At 42.9% G+C, this 24266-nt stretch overlaps 1 protein-coding gene across 4 annotated transcripts in view; it reads left to right on the top strand.

Moving 5' to 3' along the window:
* The window catches only part of MCTP2 (multiple C2 and transmembrane domain containing 2), a 116470-nt gene extending 112160 nt beyond the window's left edge, over positions 1 to 4310 (top strand). For 3 of the 4 annotated variants that reach the window (XM_063412108.1, XM_063412109.1, XM_063412111.1), the window contains one exon: positions 373 to 4310. In XM_063412108.1, coding sequence (XP_063268178.1) covers positions 373 to 659 — 287 coding nt within the window. In that variant the 3' untranslated portion in view covers positions 660 to 4310. The remainder of the gene's footprint in view (positions 1 to 372) is intronic. The other variant, XM_063412110.1, reaches the window with a different exon arrangement.
* Positions 4311 to 24266: the final 19956 nt, after the last annotated feature.

The raw sequence follows: 24266 nt of genomic DNA, 5'->3' as shown, positions 1-24266 counted from the left end.
GTTGGTCATGTAGGGTAGCAGATTTAACAGCACTCTTGGTTTTCAGCATGTGTGTTCCCTCTCTGGTATCCCCCAGAATGAATTCATGCTGCAATCTCTTTTCACCACGTTGTTGGCAACTCGTGATCCCGAAAGCAGAGAATACCTTTACCAATAATGTCCTCCACTTCCTCCAGGAAGCACTTGTGAGTGATTCCACGTGACAGGGAGCATGTGCGTGGCTTTGAGTCTGAGGCACTGTTTTCACACTAATTTTTACTTGTGAATTCTTTCCCTTTTTCACCTTGCCTGAACAAATTTAGAGGGAGGGAGTAGAAAAGGGTTGCATTATTTTGTTTGCTTTTATTTTCTTCTTTTTTTTTTTTATCCTAGGCATAAATAAATTTACTAAGAAGCTTAGAAATCCCTATGCCATCGACAATAATGAGCTACTAGATTTCCTCTCCAGGGTACCATCTGATGTTCAAAAGGTAAGTAATGAATGGCCACAGCCAACAGAGGCAAGCAGTGACACTGAGAGCGGCTGGGTGCTCCGTTTGGGAATACAATGCCAAAGACTTTTGAATAACAGAGATAAGGAATCTGGGGAAAATCCACAAAGGGAGTGGGGGGAGAGTGTTAGAAGAGAGGGGAGCCAAAATCCTTTGTCAGAAGGATAAAATGATTGCAGAAAAATTATCCTGAAAAGACCTACTTAAAAATGATCTGGGAAATCACTCAGCATGGTTACTGAGCTATGGTTTTTGTCACCTTTCTGCTCCGGTATTTGTACAGAGGGAGGAGAAAAATAGTCTCTTTGATAGAGATAACCATCCAAAAGGATTTGCTGAATTCTCCTTTTTCTCAAGATAGGGGGAGGAATGGGGGGAATTATTTCTGTGACATTGTGCTTGAGCTCCAGGCCTCCTTTGGACAATGCCCTGCTCATCTTTTTCTTTAAAGAAAACCCTGAAATGTGTATAAAATACTCTACAGTTGATCAGATCAATCTTCTACCATTATGGAATTATAAGTTTTAATCTAACCAGAATCTATCCTCCCTCAGTTTCAGTCAAGTCTTGTCTCTTCTCCCATTTCTTTGAAACAACAACATGGTCTTCAGCAATCTCGCCTATCTTCCTGGAAATTATTTGAACAATAAATCCTTTCGAATGTCAAGATCTGTTTATTTCTCTTGGAGGAGGGAAAATAGTCTTGCTGGGTAATGAAGCCACACAATATAAAGGGTTGTTTCTTTTGTTTTAGCTAACTGGAATCTGTGTCCCCAGCCCTGATCCTGATGCCCAGGATCCCTCTGACGTTGTACCTTTCTCTGTGAATTGTGGCACATTCCCTGTGAGGTGCTGCACACTGGGAATGAGGGAATCACAATCTCACCTGTAGTGGCTTTATGCTGGTGGAGACAGAAACTGAATTGCTCACATGCAGTGTTGGAAAAAACTTCTGGTGACATTTATCTCAAGAGGCCACCAGACTGGTTGGTGGCAGCACTAATAACTGGAAAGAAATCTCACCATGGACTGGTGGGAGGAAGAAGGCTGAGCAAGAACAATCATAAAGCCATTAAGCTTCAGCGTATTTTTATTTGTTGCCATTGCTCTTGTAGAGGCCACTGGATTTGCAGTGATGGTTTGCATATGCCCTTTAAGTGTTTATGTTTAAAGATAAGCTGCTTTTCTATTTATGCTTTATTTAACATTTACACTTACAACATTTCCTTGAGTGGTTTCTATCATACTGAGATCCTTTGAGCTCTCCAAGGAAAATGATCACCATTTTCTATGGGAGGAATGATAGAAGTTCCTTGGATGGGACAAACCTTGGAGTTTTCCACTAGTGCTGAAAATAGTGACAGCCACACACTTCAAGGACAAGTCATCCATGGAAGCTCCAAAGCCCCTCTGTGTGCTTTGTTTTAAGTGCTATCAATGCATCAGCATTTCACTGGGGTTCTGCAGTGAGTTAGAAATTACTCCTGTCTGTACAGTACCCATTTACAAACACATCTGTTGGACAAAAGACAGAGGAGGAGTGGAAAAGATGGCTTGTTCAGCCAAATTTTCCCCATGATTTCAGTGGGAATACTTTTGTCTCACTAAACAGACAATTTGGAGAAAACACCATCGTTGACAGTTTACCACACACGTTTTAGTCATTATACTGTGTATGAATTTGTTTTTAAAGGTGGAAGCAGCTTTGTCCAGGTTCTGTTTGGGAGAATACTTTCCCTTTTTTTGAAATTATTAAGTAGTTCAGCATCTTAGGGTCTGTGTATGGTTTTGACAACTGTCATCTTACTGTCTGTTGGGATCCACTTGAATTGAGACTCCTGAGAGAAGTTTATTAAACTAATAGGTTAATGCCAGAAAGATAAGAAAAACAACTCCCAAACCAAAACAAACCCCAAAGATTGCTGAAATCAGGTAGAACCCCATGTATCTCATTAGAAAAACCTGCTTTTAATATTTTCGTTTCAAGAAATGATGCATGACTTCTCAAATCCTTCCTGCAATTAATCCCCCATGTTCCTGTGTTTAGAAAAATGATTCATTACTTTTGAACCTTCCTTGGTTTCCCTCGGCGTGTCCCGGGGGAGCCATTAACACACGCTGCAGTGAGCTAGAGTTACCTAAGTGCAAACGTCATGCCTGTTTGTTTTTACAGGTGCAGCAGGCTGAGCTGAGGCCGTGCAGCAGCTCCAGCCCCATCAGGAGGAAGCGGAGCGCGCTGTAGGATGCGGCGGGGTTGGGGAGCGCAGCACCTCCCTCCCCGTGCACACACTGCACCCCTCCCCTCCTTCTCGCCTCAGAACAACACTAGAGTCACTGCCACAGCCTTCCTCCTCCTTGGAAGATGTGGGTTTTGATAAACACACCTGTCTCGGGTTGCTTTTCCGGGTTGTCTTTTTTTGGTGTGGAATCCCAAAAAAGAGCAAGGCGAAATGTGAATTAGTTGGTGGGATGGGGAGGAGAATGGGAGAGGATGGTGCAACTGCACCTTTTCTTTTTCTTTTATTTTTTTACCCCCCTTTGATTGCAGAGACAAGGCTGGATGTGGCAGCACTCCCTGTGTTATGTAGGAAGAGATAATTCTGCTTAGTGTAGCAGATCAGCTGAGCTGATGTGAGGAGATGCTCTGCACCAGTTTTTAACATATCCAACAGATTTACATTAAGATATGAAAGCTATTCTTTTCTGAGTTAAATCACTGTGCCTAGAAAGGTTTAAGCTCTGAATTAACGAGTCTTTGATACCCATCTTCTGTTCAAGCAGTGTACATTTTAAAAAGTTTTTTATCATAATTAGCAGAAAGAGCTAGGAGCTCCAAGAGTATCTCAATATTTCATCCAGCACTTGTGGGTTTTTCTTTTTCCTTTTTTTCCCTTTTTTTCTTTTTTTTTTTTTTTTCCTTTTTTTTTTTTAAAGCCTGACTGTGGTTAACTCTTTGTATACTGGAATCATTGAAGATCCATTGCTGGCAATGGATGCATGAAAACCTTATGCCGTGAAAGGATTAAGAGAAAAGGCTAACTCAGTGACCTGAAAAGACTCTGTTGGCTTGCCTTTTATAATTCCATCTCATCTGATATCTTCAGCATAGCTGTTTTCCTGTCTAAATCCAGAGGGGTCAACACTACAGATCCAAGAGGAAAAAAAAAAAACACTTTATAGCCTTAAAGAAGCAAGTGTTTGTGCAGAAGGAGAGCAAGTGTCCAAAGAAGTGGTTGTGCAATAGTGTGCAGGCTTTGGTCCACCACTGATGTCTTCTTGCAGTCTTTCCTGGTGGTTCACAAGGAGAGGACCCAAAAGTAAAGTGAAGTGGAAACAGAATGGAAAGACAGAAGAAAAGACCCCATTTTGTGTTCTGTGGAGAATGTGATTTCTTGCTTGCTTACCAATCTTTCAGCAATTGTGCATTTGCTTTATGTATTTCAGAAAGCCAGCATTAGTGAGATTGCTTGACTGGGAAAACTAAAACACGGAATCATGTGTAAAATCTGCTTAATTTTGGTGATACTACAGCCCTCGGTCCTTTAGGTGCTGTGGGACATTTTGGGAGTGACTTGTCACCACAAGTCATTGGCAGCACAAGAGCTGGAGTTGTTTCTTATGATTCCAGGCAGGATTACCACCAGCATTCCCTGGGGTAATTGACAGTACAAAGAAATATAGAAACCTGAGAGAAAGCGTTTTTTGGAAAAAAAAAAAAAAAAAAAAGCTTTGAAAGCCATCTAATAAAAGGTAAAATGGTTAAAACCTTGCTTATGGATTGGTGATCCAGATGGAATTGTGTGTGATTCCATAGCACAATTCAGTAGTTTTTTCATAAGTTTATTTTTTGAAGTCCCACTGTGCCTTTGAATAAGGACAGGCACATTTTCATACACTTGATTGGCTAAAGAATGTATTTTGCTCATGCAAAGCTGTGTGTAGCTGCAAATGGAAGGATTGAGGAAAGATTATCCTGTTCAAAAAGCCACAAAAATGCCTCTTTGTTTGCACGTGTGGTTGTGTACCCATGCATATACAGAGTTGTGTATAAAGAGTACTTGTATAATGTATTTATAGGCGAGTGTGTGGGGGAAAATGGGTGAGTATACAGATTTAAAAAACCTTGAAAATGTTTATGAAAAATGCCAAAGATTCTAAAGCTTATCATCTCGCGTCTGTTCTTCTTCATTTTGTATCTTTCCCGGCATGTCTCTCTGGCTGAGCCAGATCTCTGCATGATTTGATTTACTTCAACTTAATGAAGCTGGTTGGAAAGAGCCTTGTAGAAATTACAAAATCTCCAGTAAATCTCCTTCTTGTACATACAATAGATGTCCACGGAACCCTTTTGTTAGACCAGTTTCTCAATCTTCTCTGTAAACAATGCCTCATTGTCTCGCTTAAAACTATCATCTGGTTTATCATACTGTAATCTTGTCATTTTGTAAGGACCAAAGTCAGGCATATTTAAGGAGGCGTGTGGGATCTGATTGTTGATTTGAGTGAAAACATTCAACTGCAGGAAAAACTGTTTATTTATTCAGAAATTTGGATTGATACTTTAGTAGTTTGGGGGGGTTTTCTTTAGGTTTTTCCACGTGGAAGTGATTTTTGTTCAGGAGACAGGGTGAAATATTTTTCTTCTTTTTTTTTTTTTTTTTTTTTTTTGCTGTAGATATGTTTGGTTTCAGAATAATTTGTGTTGATTGTTATGCTGGAGACATACCAAATGAAGGGGTTTGGATGGTCCAGTACCTATATATGTTGTGATGAGCTCTTTGTTTTGATAAATGCTGTTTGAAATGCAATAAACATTTGAGGTTAAACTGATGCCTTTAAATTGTCTGGATTAGGAGATATGTTTCACATTCTTTGCAAAATGGTGTGCTATAATATTTAGTATCTGACTAGGTAAGCAAGGACATCCCTTGGCAGTGCAGTATAACAATTCACTCTGGAGTTTGCTTGGAGTAAAGAGTGTAAGTGTAAATGAGGTAAAGCCTCATCTCACCTGCCTACAACTTTATATAGGGATTTCCTAGGCTCTGTTTAAAGGAAAGGAGGGTTATGTGTACTTACAGCACAGTCCACTTGCCCAGCTCTTAATTCAGATTTATCATGGGATTCTTAAAGTAACACTATTTCTCTCTGTCCATTTCCCCATGCAAATTATCAGTTTTTACATTTTTAATCTATTTGATGTGTAGCATAGAATTTAAAAACTTACATTTTCACTTCGAGGTACATTTTTCATGGTATTTTTAGTCTAAAGTCTCTAAGACCAGAAGCCATTTAGAAGTTCCAGTCTAACTTTGGGTCTTTTGGATTGTAGAATCATGGAGATAAGGGAATGTGAAGAATGAACACTAATTGTACAGTGTGTAGATAACTGGGTTTGACATGTATGTGCAAATGCAATATTTACTCACATTTGCCTAAAAAAGAGATGCTGCTGAAGGTTTGGGTTTTTTGAATATTCATGAATAGGACTGAGGACTTCACTTCCTTATGGATCACTGTTAGTAAAAGTCAATCACTGAAACACACCTTGTGGGAAGCAAGCAAATAACTGAGTACAGCACAGCTGGAAATGCCACACACCTTTCCTTTTTCTCAGCTTGAAAATCTCTGATTTTAACCTTCAGCCACGGCTCTGCTTCCCCCTCAGCCACCTCCTGAGGCACCCACAGAGCAGAGGAGAGCCCAGGGCCTGTCCTGTGCCCAGGGATCCCTCTGGGGAGCCCTGCCCAGCACAGCAGCACTGGCACCCCTGTGCATGGCAAAGGGCAGCTGCCTGTCCCCTAGAAATTAAACTGGCTGCTGCTAATTCCCTGCCTGGGGTAGGAGTACAACAGCGCCCTGAACTGGGCTGTCCCACCAGAAAACAGAGGCTTGCCATTTAATTTCCTGTGCTCTGTATGGGGCTACGTTTTATTTTATATTTTTAATTTGGAGGGCCTGATTCTGCAGGCGTTACCACAAGTGGAACTGGAGTTGTTTTCCCATCAGACCAGTAGGTTCACACCAGGAAGGAATTTGGCTTCTCTGATACCTTAATTAAAAAATTGACAAAATACGTTCTAACCAAACCTTAACCTTTAGATTTTCCATCCTTTAAATAAGCTGATAGACTGTTTTGGAAATGTTAGCTTTGGCTTTAGAGACTATGGCATGTGTTAGCAGCGAATCCTGTTCTGATTTTAATATTGTGTGGTTTTTTTTCTGTAAAGCTCCATGTGTCAGGCCCCTGGTGCATCTATCCCTGTAAATCTCACAGAGGCTTGATAAGAATATCTGCTCCTCTGCATCCTAAGAGTTACCAACTCAGAAGGAAGCTGAGATACTCCAAATTATTGTTGCTTTGTTGCAGAGTGTTTTAATCATTCACAAATTTGGGTAAATTAAGCCAGGTGAAATACGATTTTGGGACAAAGTATCTGCCTCAGAGTTTATCAGAGGGGAAGACCTTTAGCAGTAATTGAGTAATTCAAGGAAAATGTGATCAAACTATATGATTAATGTAAATATTCACCAGCATTTAGAAATAGTGTTGGAGCGAAAAAAAAAATCTCTTGACATTATAGCATTTTTAGTCTACTTTTCTCTGTGATTCTTTGACTGAAAACTACACAGAGTTTCAAGAGAATTTAGAAGGTCATTTTGTTTTGCATGAAAGATGTGCTCATCTGACATAAATCATGAAACTGAGCACGGGGAAGCAGGAGATGGCATCCAGGTCTCAGTGTTTGCACCAGCACCAGCACCTGGGCAGGCACGAGTTCAAGTTCTCAGTGTGGCTTTAACCTGGGGGCTGTTGATTCTTGTTAAATTTTACGTGAGAAAACGTTGCCAGTCGGTTCCTGTGTGCTGGATTGAACACCTGCAAATTCCCTCTTGGCTGAATGTGATGGTGTGCCTCTTGCAGAGGCAGAAAGTAAGAGCTGGAAGAGTTGCTGGTGTAAAATTCATGCTGATGTCCAAATGCAACCACCCTTCTAAGCTCTTGAGGAGTTCTTGCAGAGGGAAGGTGGGGCAGTGTCATGGACTGGCCTCATGCCTCTGGTTCTTACAGGGCCAACCATGGTCGGGTTTAGATGCTCAACAGATTTTGCCTCTCACTCTTAATTGTTGTCTGCTGGGATGGCTCAGCCAGCACATTTAGAGTGACTTTCAGTCCAGGAGGGAAGCACAAGGCCCTGGCCCTCCGTGGTTTGGGGCATAGATGGATGGGTGTGGGTAGGGAGCCTGTGCTGGGGAATGCTTCCCCAGGGAACCCAGGGACTGCTGAGCTGGGGGACATCTCCTTTGTGCTGGATTTGTTGTGATCAGACCTTCAGCAGATGAAAGAAGGAATCTTTTTGCTCTTGATCTCTGCATTTTGGTAAGATGCTCTTATGGTGGGTTAAAACATTAAATGTTGAACTGTCATCTACAAACTGAAGGTGACAAAACCCAAGGACTTGGGCCTGCCACTTCCAAATGCACAATCAGCCTGGATTCTTCAGTCCCAGAGGATCCAAATGCCTTCAGGACAGTGCACAGTCTGCTCAACAGTAGTGTTACAGTGCCCTCAAAGATGCTGGTGAGTACTTCAATTTCACACTCAGTACCAGTAAGTGAATATAAGGGTGAATGCCTTAGTGACACTATGCTTTATTTCTACCCTGGGTTTTTGTTTGGGCTTTTTTTTTTTCCAATGAGATCACATGAAAAGAAACAAACCAAATTATTTCTATTTCTTGAGCAAACGCTGCTAGTTCTGTCCTAGCTACAGTGTGTGGAACATGGGATTTAACTGGTCTTTGATCTCTCATTATCACATAGGGCAACTGATTTTATGGGCCTGAATCTGTGCACAGCAAACCTCGTATTTTTCACTTGCTCAGTACTGCCACCTCCCAAAGTAGAGAATATCTCTCATCCTCATTTCCAAGAGGAAGATGCACAGTGGAAAGAGCATATGTTCCTACAGACAAAAAAAGCCTGTTAGATTCAGTGACTTGTGTGCTAAATTTTGCTTTGATCATGGCTGTCTGCTTTCTCCCTCCATCTTCTGTCTGCCCATGCTCGGCTCATTCCAGAGTGAGTATCTGAAACCACACAGCAGCTCCAACCTTACAAGAAGGGCTGGGAGGGGGGTGAAGTCTCCCTCCAGCTCTGGCAATAGACGACTTTACTGAAAGTCAATGCCATTCCCTTGCATTTATCACTGCCACTCTTGCTCTGCATATTTTTGGTATTCGCCATGCATTGTTAGCAGTGATTGTCATGTAATTAAATCACTGCTCATCACAAGAGCCTATTTTTATGCTGAGATAAGCATCAGAAGTCTGCTGCAGCGTCCCCCAGATCAATAAAGATGTTCCCTGTAGGATTACAAATAGTCTGGGGTTGTACAGGGCACTAGAATTAATTAGGAATGATTTCTCTTTTTCTTTTTTCTTTCAATACATTTTTAATTGTTTATCCATTTTCGATGGGCTTGTTTTTAACTCTGCCGTGATGGCCCAGACTCTCCTGTTCAGCCCTTTTGAACAGGATATGATACCAATTTGGGCAACACCATTTGATGTAAGCAGGCACAATTATCATCATCTTTCCATAGCAATGTGTGACTGTTACTTCAAAATATGGTTTTGAATGAGGTATTTGCATCTCAGGCTTGGCACTTGAGGTTACAGTTGAATGGGTTTATTAAACGATTGAACTTTGAGATCCAAACACAATGAGTAAACTTCAGGTGCTACCCTGAAGATTTTGGTATTTTGTTCAGAAGGCCAGAGGGCAAGAAGAAGCATTTGCCCATGGTCACAGAGCTTGTATGTGGCAGAAAAAGCAGCCTGGATTATTTTGATTTAGGCTTTCGTAGTCTCAGCTGTCCACTTTCCTTCATATTGTTTTTACATTTTGTTCTGCTTATTTTTATTTGTACCACCTTCCCATGATCCCCAGGAGCTGTGGGCTGTGTAAGACACTGTGTGGTGAGACAGAAGCTTCTGGAGAGCTTCTATAAACAGAGTGGGAATGCCCATGAATGGATGAGGCATAGGGAAAGGGAAAGTCTTCTTTTCCTCTCTCTTTAAGTCAAACAGCTGAGTGGCTTGTCCTTCTGATCCAGCATCATCAAAAATGGAAACAACTTCAGTTGTGCTGGTGAGAGTGCATTTGCCCTCTCTAAAGCACAGGGAAAAAGTAAATTCCTTTCAGGGAATAGAAGCAGAGTCAGGATTCCTGTAGGTAAATATAAGCACTAATCTAGATGGAAAAGCAATGAACAGTTGATGTTTTGCACTTGCACTGCTGTACTAAAAGTGTTGCTCTTCATGAGCTGCACCTGAAGTGCACTGAAATCAAATGCCTGTGGAGCTCAAAAGGGTTTGGATCAGTCTTCAAAACTCTATGAAAGGGATAAACTGTGGCCAAATTTGCTGGTGATAAACTAAGTGTCCCTAATGCTGAGGGGATGGTGATACCCTGACAGAGGATTCCTCACAGTAACACAGTGTTCCATGGAAATTATTCTGCCTGTGTTAGGACTGGGAGACCCCATGCTCAGATGTGCGACAGGAGAGAGGAAATACTTTAATTTAGACCCATTAAGACCCAAACTGTGTGAGTTTACTGCATCACAAACCAGCAGAAGGTGCCTGTGCCCAGAGCATGATGTGATGCAGCTCCTGTCAGCCAGCCAAAAACCATCTGCCCAGGCTTGGCATGGGGCAGCACAGAAGATCTGGCAGCTTCTGAACATCTCTAGGTTAAAAGCTTGCTGAGAACACTCTGAATGAACCTCTTTTCATATAATCAGTCAGGAGAGAGCTGCTGCACAGGTCACACTCTGCAGCAGTGGCTTGTTCTGTCCTCTACTGCAGCATTGAGCACTAATAGTAGAAAGGGCACCGTGGTTCTGCTCATGCCAGCAGAGCCTGGATGATTGCAGCACTTGTTCCTGGCTTACCCCAGGCAACAGAAAATTCAGTCTTGCCCCTTTTCCACTTGCCAGCTCCCTCCCTCCCCAGAGGGGAGGGGTTCTGGGGGTTTTTGTTTGTCCCCTGAAACTCTGTAGGGCTGCTGCTCACCAGAGGCAGTGCCCAGCGGTGTAAGGTACGAACGTGCTCAGAAAGTGAGGGGTCTGTGGAGTGGGATTTTGGCAACTTTTCTATTGCACATGCAGAGTGTTAGGCTTTGCAGGGAATCTCTTTCCAAAATTATTTTCTGTTTTCTCACATGTTCAGTCATTTCCATCATCGCAGTATGACTTGGATTAAGGTAATTCAAAACAGGACACTCCTGTAAAAACCTCAGAATTTTTTATGAGAAATTGTTCTTCCTATTGCCAGATTGTAAGGTGAGTTTGTCAGGTTTTTAACTCTCATTATTAGAGTTCAGGTGCATAAGATAAATTTAACATTGCCATACATTTTGGTTGACTGCAGATTTTTGGGGAATGGTTGGCATCCATACTGCACCAAAATGCTCCATGTCATGGAAAGCTGGGTGACTTAACCAGAGGGAGAAGTATACTGAGATTTTCAGTGGGCAGTTGCCTTAAATTCAGTGAGCACCACCCCAGTCCTGCTGAAGTCAAAGCCACTTTTCTGGAATTAGCCCTGGACACCCTTGCTGAGTGGTGACCTCTGTGGCAGTTGCACGGTTTCCTCATGGATAATTTGCAAATTGCCCATGAACCATGTGTGCAAACATGTCTGGTATGGTGCTAATTTACTGGCGAGGTCTGGGTACACGGATCCAACACTCTGCTCCAGGACCCGTGTAGAGGTTTCATTTCTCTTCATGCCCAGCAGCCAGTGTAGAGGTTTGATTTCCATGCAGCATGTCAGGGGTATCTGATGGATGGGCTCAGCCTCCCTTTCACGTGTGTTTAGAGATCTCCAGCCAGGCCAGAATTTGCCAGATGACCACAGTGGGGCAGGCATCAGAAATATTTCTGTAAATATAACCCCTCCACACCCTCAAAAATTTATCTAGTTTTTGCATGGATGTTACAAACCCCTTGTTCAGGGCTGCAGGAAGTGGCTGGACATTATCTGTCCTGCATTCCGGCTGCATTTATTTTGGGGTGGTCAGAAAGGAAATCCTAGTGGAGAGGAGGGTGGAACATTTTTGTTGAGCTGATGTGAAAAAGAAAAATACCTGGCCATTTGAAAGGGTTTGAACTCTTAGCATAAGGCTCTGGGAGATGGATGAATGGTCAGAGGGAGGTGACGGGCGGGTCAGAGGTCCTGTGGCATAACTCATCACTGTGAGAAATCCCTATCTCCCAGTGAGAGCCGAAGGACTGGCTGGCAGCAGCCTGATCTGTGGCAGCCAATTCATCAGAAGGATTTCCCGTCTGAATACGCAGATGTGTGCACAATCATTTCACCTATCTTCACAAACACAGTCCGTGTCCCTGCACGCTTAAATAAATCTTGGCACTGTCCTCTCCAGGAGGCATTTGGGGTTCAGCCTGGTTGCCTGCATCCTGCAGAGTTTTGTTCAGCACAGTCCTTGCAAACAGCCCGTCTCCTCTTCCCTTTCCGCTTCCCCTTCCTCCTCCTCCCATCCCACTGCAATCGCTGCTGCCCAGACCCATCCTTCACTTGCACAAAACTGATTTCTGTTTATGGAGCAGCTGGCAGCAGCAAGGCTTGAGCACTGAGCGATGACTAAGAAACAAGCCCACTTTTCCCTTAGCTGTCAGGAGCTTTTAGAAATAACACCCTCCTCTGAGGAAGTCAGAATAGCAACAGGAAAATAAGTAAAACCTATTATAAAACAGTTGTCCAAGAACTTAGGCACGGCGCAGGGTAGAGATCAATATGCTGTGAAGGTTAAATCTATTTTCACACTGTGTTCTATTTCACAGTTTAATGGTGTTTTAATGTGTCTGTCACTGAGCCCCCTTCATGTTATGCAGGTAGAGCCTTTACAAAGGAGAAATAACGCTGGCTTTACAAGCTTCACAGTAACATCTTATTTACCAGCTGAGATCTGACTCTTTCCTCTCTGGAGGTACTCCAGGGCTTGATTATTTTATTTTATTTTATTTTATTTTATTTTATTTTATTTTATTTTATTTTATTTTATTTTATTTTATTTTATTTTATTTTATTTTATTTTATTTTATTTTATTTTATTTTATTTTATTTTATTTTATTTTAATTTTTTATCAGTGTTTTATTTACTCCTTTTTTTTAAAAAAAAACCCTTTTTTTAGAAGCCATAATGTGGTGTTGCATTTGCAATAATTTTAGATGGCTTTTGGGGAATGCCTGTAGGGTTGGGAGCAGCAGGAGCATGTGTGTGCCTGTGTAGAAGGGACAGAAATATCTACTGCTGTTGATACAAGCTAAACACACAGAGGATATGCAGAATTCCCAGGCTTGAGTTTGCATCCAATTCACAGCAGAATATTTGAGTGCTTTAGCTTGAACTCAGCTGATGCTGGGGTGTTGAATCAGGTTTGGGAAGAGCATGGAGGACAAAGCAAAGGTTCTGAGAGAGGATGGGGGAGAAAGAGGGCACACTTTCCTGTGCCAGTGGAAAGGATGGAAGGGGGAGAGAGAGGGAGCAAAGGCAAAGAGGGAAGTGAGGTAGAAAATCCAGGGCATGTGCAGTGCTAAAGCACACACATCCCCTCCTCTGTGTCTGGGGTGAAGAAATTTATAATTCTAAGGCTCAACTCACACCCTTGGTTTAGAAGAGGAAGAAGGAGAAAGCCACTGTTCTGCTTTAATTCCCTCTCTTGAATTTCAGCTAGGGACAGGAGAGGTTGGGCTGCCCTAGTCCAGGGCACAGCCGGTTCTGTGCTTCCCCTGGGCAGTGGGGAAGATGCTCAGGTGTGCTGCCCTGCTCCGTGGGGCTGCTTTGACAAACCTCCCCTGCCTGTGGCTGAGCCAGCAGCTGGACACAGCCCCTGGCCATTTACACCCCCTGCAACCTGCCAGGGCTGCACACACACCTCTTTTTGCTCCCCTGACAGAGCTGGGGGAGCCACAGCCCAGCAGCTCCTCTGGTTCTGCCACGAGTCAGTCTCAGTGGCTGTGTCTTCTGAGGGACTTGCTCCAGACAGCCTCGTACTGTCACTGATGTGTGGAGCTGGGGGAGGACAACCTGCTTATGCCAGTGGCTTCTCCTGTGTGATCTCTCTGCCATCTTTGCCCTCAGCATCTCCCTCTCATCCCTGGGAGAGCAGGGAAAGCATCCCTCTCCTTCTCCTCTCCGTTGCCTTCCACCTCTCTCATCTTTTGCTCCCCCAGTTGCTCTTTACCCTCCTCTTCCTTTGTCTCTCAGCCAAATGACTTAACTCTGCACAGCCTCCTGGGAGGGGTAGGCTGTGAGAGGGGAGTGCAGCAGAGGAGGAGATATGATATTAAATCTTCTTAGGAGCAACTTGTTAAAAACCTCACACTTCCCCTCCACTGGTCGCTTTGCCAGAGTGAAAACCTTTGCTCTGCCCAGGTCTACTGAGGGCTGGTGCTTGTTGGAGCGTGAGTTTTTAGACTTGCAGAGCATTGACTTGGCTTAACCTGCGTGTCCCAGTGCAGCAGAAATGTCTGCAATGTGTGTTTTGGCTTTGGTGTGCTGCCTGCTCTGAGTTCATCTCTTCCCCCCTTCCGCTTTCCATTGTTGGAACAACAATCTTCTGCTGGATGCAGAGCTCAGCCATCCCTGTATTGTGGGGCCAAAACAAACTCTCTGCTGGGGTGTTTTCCATCCTCCACAAGTTAAAATACCAGTGCTGAGAGCAGCTGCCCTCCCAGGTGGGGAGCCTGTTGTCTGAAAATCCGACCACTGACTTCATGGGGCAAAACTTTCTCTCAAGCCCTTCTGCTGAGAAATGAATTTATATCCTTTGGAGCTGAGGAAGACTCACCTTTGGAGGGCTCCAGTGTTTTCCTCCCCAGCCATGAGAGCCACCAAAGTGCAGCCTGGTGAGCTGAACCATCACCAATGTCCTGTGCTGCCGTGCTGTCCAAATGGGTGGAAACCTCTGAGAAGGTCAGGGCTGGGGACAGAAAACTTTAGGCAGACACAGTCCCACAGGGCTGCCAAAAATAGATTCAGTCCATTTTTCTGCTCCAATTTTTCAAGTCCAATGTAGGTAAAGATGGTTGCCATCCAATACCCCTTGCTCACCATGTCTAACACATTCACATCTGGCCTTGTGTGAAATGGTGAGAAAAAAATATTTTCTGCTTGGTAACAGAACCCGTTGTTTGAATCTTGTGTCTTTGGGTTTTGGTTTGGTTTGGTTTTTGCATTGTCTTTTATTGTTTAAGGGTTATTTCACCTACTCCAACCACTAGATCAAGCCCATGAATATCTGAATTACAAGCTTGAATGTACACTTCGAAAATTTGTCCATGTGAGGTCACCTCTCTGAAAAAAGAACTGGATACCTGTTAGGGTTCTAATATTTAGGGGCCAAATTTATGCAAGTATGCCACCTTAATCACAGAGTTTTAGATTAAACTGGGAGCTTGAGAAAGCTGCCTGATCAAGTGGCTTTGAAGTTTAATGTTCCTTTTTAGAAGTAAAACTTTGATGCCTTGGGCAATCCTTGGCCAGGTGCCTTATATCAGGTGTTGGGGTTTTGGAAAAGTGACAAAAGCCACACTGAAGCAGAAATGCTCCATTATTGTAAACTAAGTTTATTTCCTGCTTCATAGAGGAGACCTAAGGGAAAGAACGTTTGGGTTTTTGTCTTGCTGAAAACAAACTTTTACTGAGGTCCTGAATGCAATAATATAGTTTGTTTGAAACCTCAGATTTACTGCAGGTTTCCTTGTGAAATATTAAAACACTGAAATCACAGACTAGAAGTAAATATAAGGTTAGAATGGGAAGATATCCAAAATCATGTTAATTTTAAAGAAATTATTAACACACATGGATATGATAGTTTGGTGTTGGCTAATTCTTATTTAGAGAAGCTAATGGAGGATTTTCTAGAGTGGGAGAATTAATGTTTCTGGTAGCTGAGAGAGGGGTTTTGCATCTCCTGCTGAGAGAAATTCAACATTCCCTTGAAATGAGAGAGTTTCTCCATAGGTTGGTGCTATCTGCCTGCCTGAGTTGTGTACTTGGGGCTTACTGGGGCTCATTTGCAGGGGGTGTTGGGGACAGGGGATGGTGGCAGAGGGAGACTTCAGAGATCTGAGCAGCTCCTGGAAAAGAAATGGCTCTGGATGCTCCCAGACAGAGGGAAAAGAGAATTACTGAGCACCAGCCAGGGCAGAGCTTGTAGTCCTGTCCAGAGAGAGGGAACTGTGCAAGTTTGGTGGCACAGTCCACAGAAATTAATAGGTTTTTAGAATATAATTTGGATTTTTCCTTTACGTATTCTGTTGATCAAGCTTGGATAGTATTTTCCAGAGCTTTGTCAAATGAACATTTGAAAATGCTAAATGTGATGCCACACAGAGGCTTCGTCCTGATGGATTTCATGAACCACCTGAAATGTCATGGTCCAGGACTCTGAGGTAAAGAAGGTCTTCAGCTGTTCATAGCCAGTTCCACTTGCATTTCATGTAATTTCCATTGGACTCTGACTTGTAGAGATTTTTGGCTTCTTGAGTACATTTTTGAAGTGATGTTTCTGACACTGATGTTAACTTGTGGCTGCTCATATTTTCTAAGTGTCTAAAATTTCCTTACTTCACATAAAATTCTCTCCCTGTAAAACTGACCCTGTAAAACACCCAAGATGCATCAGCACCCCGAAGCAATTTAAGTGGATCCAAATATCTGAAAAATGTTGTTTAAAACCCTCACCGAGACCTAATACTTTGTGAAATTTAGTGGAGTATATACATTTGAGACACCTTTAAGGATAAAATGAGTTCATAACCTGATAATAAGCACTATGATACAAATTTATACATTGCTCTGAAATGCTGAGACCTTCTTGCCATTTCTAAATTGGAAAGTCACAAACTTAGTTATATGTTTTATTTACATCTCCAGCTACGTTTTATTGCAAGACTTTGGAAAAATATTTTGTAACAGTGCAATAGTTCTGACAGTAAGTCAATGTAAGATATCACAGAAAAAAAATTCTCAACAATTATCCTTCCCACCCAAACCTTTTCTTAGAAGCAGTATTAGAAAACTTTAATGGCATTTTACTCCCACCACAGGCAAAAAGAGTTTTCTCATTGACTTGAAGAGAAATGTTTAACCCCTTAATGTTTGCATTAGCAGAGAGGAATTGTTGGTGGATTGTGGATGGAAAAGGAGTTATCATAAATAAAACCAGTTCCATTTAACCTGAATGGAACAGCTCAGCAGCTGAGATTCAGTTTCTCTGCTTGCACCCCCTCTAAAATATCTGCCCAGGTGCCAAGGTGATGCAGTGAGAAAAAGGAACCCACTGATTATAAAGAAGTTGCTGCTGTGCTGCAGGTGATGCAGAGGCTGAAACGTGGCAGTCCTGGCTGCTGAGAAGCCAGGAGCTGTCAGAGGGGTCAGGATTTCAGTGATGTGTCTGTGCAGGCACATCCTCCCAACAGACCTCCCTGGACAAACAAATATAGATAATAAATAAGTGGGGAAAGTTTCAAAGTCAGAAATTTCCTTCAAAGCCTTGTGGGTGTATTTTGGAGCATGAAGGCCATTCTGGATTCTTGAGCTTTCTTTCACAGCTCTCTTTTCCATGCTGAAAGTCTTGTACCTTTTTTTTTTTAAGATTTGCTAATTCTCTTCTCATCTTCTGTCCACCTGCCAGTTCTTCTCACAGTTGTTGCATTAAATGACACATTTACAAGGTGTGATTGACCAGGTTCAGGTCTGAAATTCAATCCATTATATTTAAAACTCTGATTCATGACTGCTGAGTTATTTCAACTCAAGTGTAAATTAGACAAACTCAGGATACCAGTTCTCACCTGAATTTCAGCCTTACTGGAGAGGATCAAATCATTGTCTACACCTCTTCTGTGGGAACTCAGTGTGGGCTGCAGCAGGGTCAACTTCTCCTGAAATGGATCTGACCAGATTCCCCAGGTCACACAAGACAGCTGGGACATGTCTAGGGATCAGGTTGTGGCCTCCTGTAACCAGGATAGCATCCTTTTGAGCAGATGGATGATTTCTCTTTTTTTGCCACTCACAAACCCATAAAACACTACCACTGGAGATGAGGATTTCTGTATAATTGAGAGTTTGTGAGAATGGGCTTGATCTTCACACCAGATTTTTTGGCTCTGCATCCATATTTCCCTGCAGATTCACATGTTTAATGGCTTATTTGAAACCAGTTGCATACTTTTTATCTTTGTCTTTAGTGAACTATTTACATTTCTTCAGTGAACGCTGAACAAAGTCACAATGATTAATAAACACTTAACAAAAGCAAAAGCATCCCACATATCCACATCCATTGCCAGTCATTCCAAGCAAACTTTTTTTTTTAATACATATATATCTAAAACCTCTTTATTAGTGCTACTTTTCCAGATTTGTTCTTCAGGTTAAGCTGAGACTTCACTGTGTTGTGGACTCATCTTGCAGCTCTGCCACCTCAAGCCCAGGAATACAAGAGCCAAGAGCTTCTGCCTGGAAGCAGGTGAGCCTCACTTGGGCTGGAGCAGCTTTTACCCTGCTGGTGAGTGTCCTGTACAATGAAGTGTGTGTAATGACATGAAACATCTTATTTTCATCCCTAACTTTAGTCCATTTTTGCTTGCTTCTGAACTTGGTAAGGATTGCAAAGCAGCAGCTGGGAAAACAGTCACATCTTGAGTAATATATGGAGGATTTTAGGCATTGCTAAAATCAAAAGAAGCAATGGGCCAATCTCAAAGGAATCACCTGCAAAACATCAAATGGCCAGTGGCACTTTAAATGGCCATTTATTCCAGGAACTGGTAGCCCTACTTTTGTGTAATCTTACTTAGATGTATCATCAAGTTCAGAGGGAGAAGTCTCACTCTTGGGAGGAGTGTTAGTAAACAAGTAAGCCAAGGGACGTGAGGAAAGGTAATATCTTTTATTTCATACACTAATCTCAGTTATGGGCAGGGAGACAAGCTTTCAAGTGTTGAAGCCTGTTACCAGGTCTGAGACAACACGGTGGTTTTCAGCTTTCAAGTTCAGGATTGATCACATCTGATTCTACCTCAAGACATAAAACCAGTACAAGGAGCTGCAGATGTCTTTTAGTGGGATTTTCTACTGGAAACACAGTTTTTCCATTAAATTCTTTAAGAATGAAGAATTATTCACAGCTGCTGGATCATGAACAGGACACAGACTAAAAATGAAGCTAACTTTGACTTTCAGTCTGTTTCTTAGCAAACTGGTCATGTGTTCTCACAGCAGGATTGCTGGAGTGAAAGTGTCCACTGTGTTCTGGCCCAGTGTAATCTGCATTTCTAATTGAGGCTATTTGCAAGTCCAGTTATCTGACATGTGCAAATAACAAATAATAAAGCAATGAGAAAGCAGCAATCGCCAATGAAACCTTTGTTTTAAATTTCCTCCTTTTATCTCTCTCTCATATAAATGTCGAGTGCACAAAGGATTCCTTGGCAATGACACTCCCTGCTGCAGAGAGTTGGGGCACTTTTGGTTGTTCTGATCTGATTTCCATCCCCAGGGAGTTCCCCATTTGGGCAGGGGTGTTTGGTGGACATGGCTTTGTGTGCTTGTGGGTCCTGCTGGTTTGGGGTAGCCCAGCACCTTGCAGGGCTGGGTCTGCAGCTGCAGCTTGGCATTCACTCACCTTAGTGATCCTTCCCTCTTGGTTGGTTCAGGGCTGGGCAGAAGCATCACCACGTTCAAAACCAGAGTTTCCTAAATCACTCATTTTCAGGTTTCCAGGTTTTTCTCTATTACCTCTCTTGGAAAAAAAAAGTGGATTTTGAAACTCATAAAACAGTTTATACTTCCAGCCTTTTAAATTTTATTTTTCCCAACCCTTTTTATTTTCTCATAATTTGACACATTTTTGCAAACAGTCTCTGCTTTCACCTGAGGTCTCAGATAGAAACTGAGCTTGTTTCACCTGCCTTGCCACTCTTCCTGCTTGGTGCCTCTCCACTGGTTTTGGCTCTGGTGTTTGCTGCCCACGTACCACGCTCTTGGCTCAGAGACATCCAGCCAGCTCCTCTGCTTAGGCTGTCACATCTGATTTGGGAACTGCTCTGAGACAGGAGAAAATAAAGTGGAAACCAAACCTCCAAAGGTGTGAATTGTCAAGGGAAATGCTAATCCCACCTTCCTGGTTGTTGATAATTCCTGCGAGAGTTTAACTATAGAAGTGATTCTGGACCAAAACAGAATTTATTGGAAAAGAGTTTCCAATCTCCTTTTGTTTTCCTTTTCAATTTTAGGTATAGGAAAATGCTTTGATGGGTTTAAACACCACTTTTTTTTTTGAGTTGCCTAGGGAAACTGAGGCTGTTTGTTAATATATTTTTTCAATACAAAATTAGCTAAATTTTACTGTTTGTTTTCAGATTTACATTTCCAGTGCTGAGTGAACAAAAGCCTTGGGGATGCATTAACAGTGGAATTCTCTGAGACACCACAGCTTCCCTGTGCATCCAAATGTTGGATTTAGAGGATGGTTCATTTTGGGGTTTTGTTTAGCCCTTGAGACTTCTGCTGATGCAGAAGTCAGTAAAGGCATGACCTGCAATATTAGGTCTCAGATTCACTCCACAGAGCTTTTCTCCTATGACAAATTTCTTGTGAAACCCCTCTACTGTCCTTCCTAAGTACATTATCTAACGTGATATATCCCAGGGTTGAGAAGTTGCAACAGGTTTGTCTAAATCATGAATTAATTTTTAAAAAGCAAGAGAATTTCAAGCTCTGGGTTTTTTTAGGCTCCTTCTCACTGCTAAACCTTTAGCAGTCCCTTCTTTCTATTATTCATGATTTCTCTGCTGTTCTCATAAGAGGTTCATGATGATTTTTGATTTTAGAAGACAGCGCTATAAAAAGCAATTAAAAAAGTCAAAATATCAATAGACTTGTGATATATAACCACAAGACTTGGCAATACTTCATTTTTCCTTCAAATTTAGTGTCTTCTTCTCATGTACAGGTTTTCTCAGATTTCTTTTGTGAAGGAAGCAAGTCTGGAGCTTCGATTTTGCTGGGCATAATATTGAAAGAAGAGAGGAGCAGTGGACCTCTGCTGTGATGGGGAAACCTAATTTTTATCTCAGTCCTTTGATTGAGTCAATGTTGGCTGGATGGAGGAGCTTGCTCAGGATGGAGGAAAGCTGGAATTGGGATGTTTAACCTGATAGCTCTTTTCTGTGAAGAGACAGGAAACAAAGGTGGAGGGAAACATTCAGAAAAGAGGTAAATAACTGTGAAGTGTCTCATCTTTGTCTTGTTTGGGCTATTTTGTTTATTCATGGTTGTATTACTCTGTCCATCCTTTGTTTTTGTTGCTCCCAAGGTATACCAAACACAGCACCATTTGTCCCTTTCAGGATTCCCTCTACCCCTGGGCACTACAATTTGCAGAACATCTTGGTGAACAGGATGAGAGACAGATCCATTTTAGTCATTTCTCACCTTATGCCTCTTTCCATGGTGTAAAATTCAGCAGGTGTGATTCATAGCCAGGAAGACAAGAACACAGCTGGAGGCTGCAGTATGCAACAGGTATGGAAAGGAAGGGAAATATTTTATGCTGCTGCTATCACCAAAACCAGATCTTTATGACCAATGATGGAAATAATCAAGATTACATACAAGTAAGAGAGAGCAGAGGTGAATTTTACTCTTTTATTAGCTGCAGGGAAATAAATGTTAGCAACAGATCATACCAACCTGTGACACACAGGTTTTATTTTCAATATAATATTAAAACAATAGGATGTCAAAGGAGAATTTCCTTCTTCTTCCAGGCACTGCAGAGCCCAAACCAAGACAAACCACCTGTGATCCTCAGTAGGTGAGACCTGAGCAAGTCTGACCCAGGGAGAGCTCACCTCCCCTGCCCATCACAGGCAGCAGCACTGGGGGATGGGGGTGAGGGGTTCTGAGATCCCCTGGCTGGGAAAGGTCAGGAGAGCATCACAGCCTCTTCCAGGAGCTCCAACACCAAGGGGAAAAATAAATCACACAAAGCTTAAATAGGAAACCGCAGCTGCTGTCAGATTAAATCTGTTACAAGTGCATTCCACTGCCTTGCTGAACAGTGTTTTATTTCACACCTCAAAATGTGAGGCCCCGTGCCATGGACTTGCTCCTTTTTCCCTATTCCCTTTAGATGATTTAACAGGCTGAAAGTGCAGCTGGAAATTAATGCTTCCTGTCTTTTTAAATAATGTGACATTGAAATCCTGGTATTTAATGCGCTGGCATTTAACATGCCACAATATTTCAGTTACTTTGCAGTGGTTGGGATGCAGAAGTGTTATTACAGCTGTTCTGAAATTCTGACAAAGAGGTGCATTTCCCTCTTTTTTTTTTTTTTTTTTTTTTTTGGTTTCTTTTTTCTCTACTCTGTCCCACCATAATTGCTTTTTGCTGCATCTCTGAACCGTAACCATGGCGATCTGCCACATTCATCAGAGGACCCTCTTGTTGTTTTGCTTGTGTGAATGTAAGAAGGGGAAAAATATAAAAAATAGAAAGAAAAAAGAAATAGGAGGCATACAATATTTGCCGAACTTTCCCTGAAAAAGCACAGATTTTTCTTTTTTTAATCCCCCTCCCCTTTTTTCTTTTTTCCTTTTCTTTTCCTAAATACAGAAGCTGCATTGGAGAAGTGGCCTGGCTAAAATACCAAGGACTTGTTCATAGCCCAAAAAAGGGAGGAGTCTGGGTCTGGAGGTGTCACTGTGGAGAACAGGCTTTGATAACTGGAGCTTTCAAGCCATTGCCTCCTGAAAGGAGGAATTGTTATGTGCAGAAAGGGCAGGGAAGGTTGACCCTTTTCCATTTCTGTCCGATGACAAGCTGGTCCTTGTTTGGAGAACAAGTTCATGCAGAACATCATTACCATAAACTCATGCCATTTCTGACTGGGGAAGGAGAAACTGCTTGGACTTGGACAGGAACTGCCCTTTTCTGGGTTTGTTGGGTACATGGTGAGCTCCTCATGCCATGGGTAGTGAGGAAGGAGAGATGTTGAAACCACTGGCTGTGATGAGGCAGGCAACAGGTGAGGGGGAAAGGGAATGTTCTTGCTTTGACACGTTTTTCTACATCTGACACCTCGGTATACTTCTCTTTGACTGCTTCCAGGATCTTTGGAAATCAGCCTGGAGAGTTTCATGTAGAGGGACTTGGGCAGTTCATCTTTGCTCGTGTTCTGGAGCTACTTAGAAGGGATTGGAAAGCTCTCTGGCATCCAAAGTGTTCTTTGACAAGCTTTGCCCACCCAATCCATCACTGTTGGTGGACTCTTCAAGACACAAGGAGAGAAAATCTAGCAGTGGTTGTCAGAGCATCTTCATGGGATTCTGCAGTGTGGAGCATGGGATATGGCATAATTTCCAGTGCCCAGTCTGTCACATCAGATGGCTGGGGGTGAGGGTTTGGTGTCCTACAAAACCAGGCTGGTTTAGCTGTAGAACAGATTTGTCCCCCTGTAGAGGTAACAGCTCATTTCCATGGAGTAGAAACAACTACCTGACATTATTTTGATGTCCTTCGACGTGACAGCCTGGAACAGAGTGATGGAGCAGCTCTGGATCCTGTGGCAGCACTCACAGGGTGATTTTGAGAGATTTCCTAAATGTCCTTGCTGTGGCACTCATCTGCAGCAATACCCAGCTGCCTTGCAAAGCGGTAGCTCTTGACATAAAGCTTCATCTGAATGAATAACTGCATGTCCCAAGGTTGTAAGTTGTTGTAGTCAGGGACTGGGCTTTGTTTTGGCTTTACAACATTTGGCATGGGGGCTCTGGTGTCCGGGACCTCAGAGCAGCAACAGGCTGGTGCAATTCACCCCAAAACCAGTTTAAAACTCCTTCAGACTGGTGTTCGTGCCCTGCCACAGATGGTAGCACTCACCAGCAGTGACTGTGGAGCAGTTAGGGGAGCTTTTCTGCTCCTCCACTGCTCTCCTCAGCCAGCTGCACCTTCTCTAACTCCCTCAGCAGTAGTTCTGGTGGGTCAGAAGCTCTGTGTGTGCTGCCAGTGCTGCAGTTGTCAGGGTGGGCTCTCAGCAGACGCCCAGCCCGTGGCTCCTGCCGCTCGCTGGCCGGAGCAGGGGCACACGTCCCTCCTGCCACCAGCACAGCAAGCCTGGAGCAGGCAGGAGGGTCCTCAGGCAAAGCCACTCACTGATGTGCCTCAGCGTGGGCATTTGCTGGCGAGGCAGAGCCACCAGAGCATTGCTCAGTGACCTGAGAGGTATTTGGTTGGGAAATGTCTGGTTCTGTTCTCGTCTGGGAGCCATTTGATCCGTCCCCAAAGATGCAGCCTACTGAAGGCCCTGGGGCCCTCCCATGGGTGACAATGGATATGTTGGGGTCTGCAGAGCAAACCAGGCTGTCTGCAAGTCAAAAAGTCTCACAGACCCATTTGTAGGTGGGATTGTCAGTACAGAACAACAAAGCGAAAAGCACTCCGGGCTAAATGCTATCAGTGATTATTTTTAACTTTGTTTTTACCGTTTCTGATGTGTTCTTCAGTCTGTCTTGTTGATGTTTATTTTCCCGTTTGCAGTAAGGGTCATATGTCACGCCTCCCTTGCATCAGGTGCCATGCTACCATGTAGTGTCCTTGCCACAAACAGTCCACAAAGTCTTTCTCTGGGGATGAGCTCTCACTGGCACTGCAGTCACTGACTCG

The sequence above is a fragment of the Prinia subflava genome, chromosome 15 (genome assembly GCF_021018805.1).
Source record: "Prinia subflava isolate CZ2003 ecotype Zambia chromosome 15, Cam_Psub_1.2, whole genome shotgun sequence".
NCBI lineage: Eukaryota > Metazoa > Chordata > Aves > Passeriformes > Cisticolidae > Prinia > Prinia subflava.
This window is presented reverse-complemented; position numbering and strand designations above follow the sequence as displayed.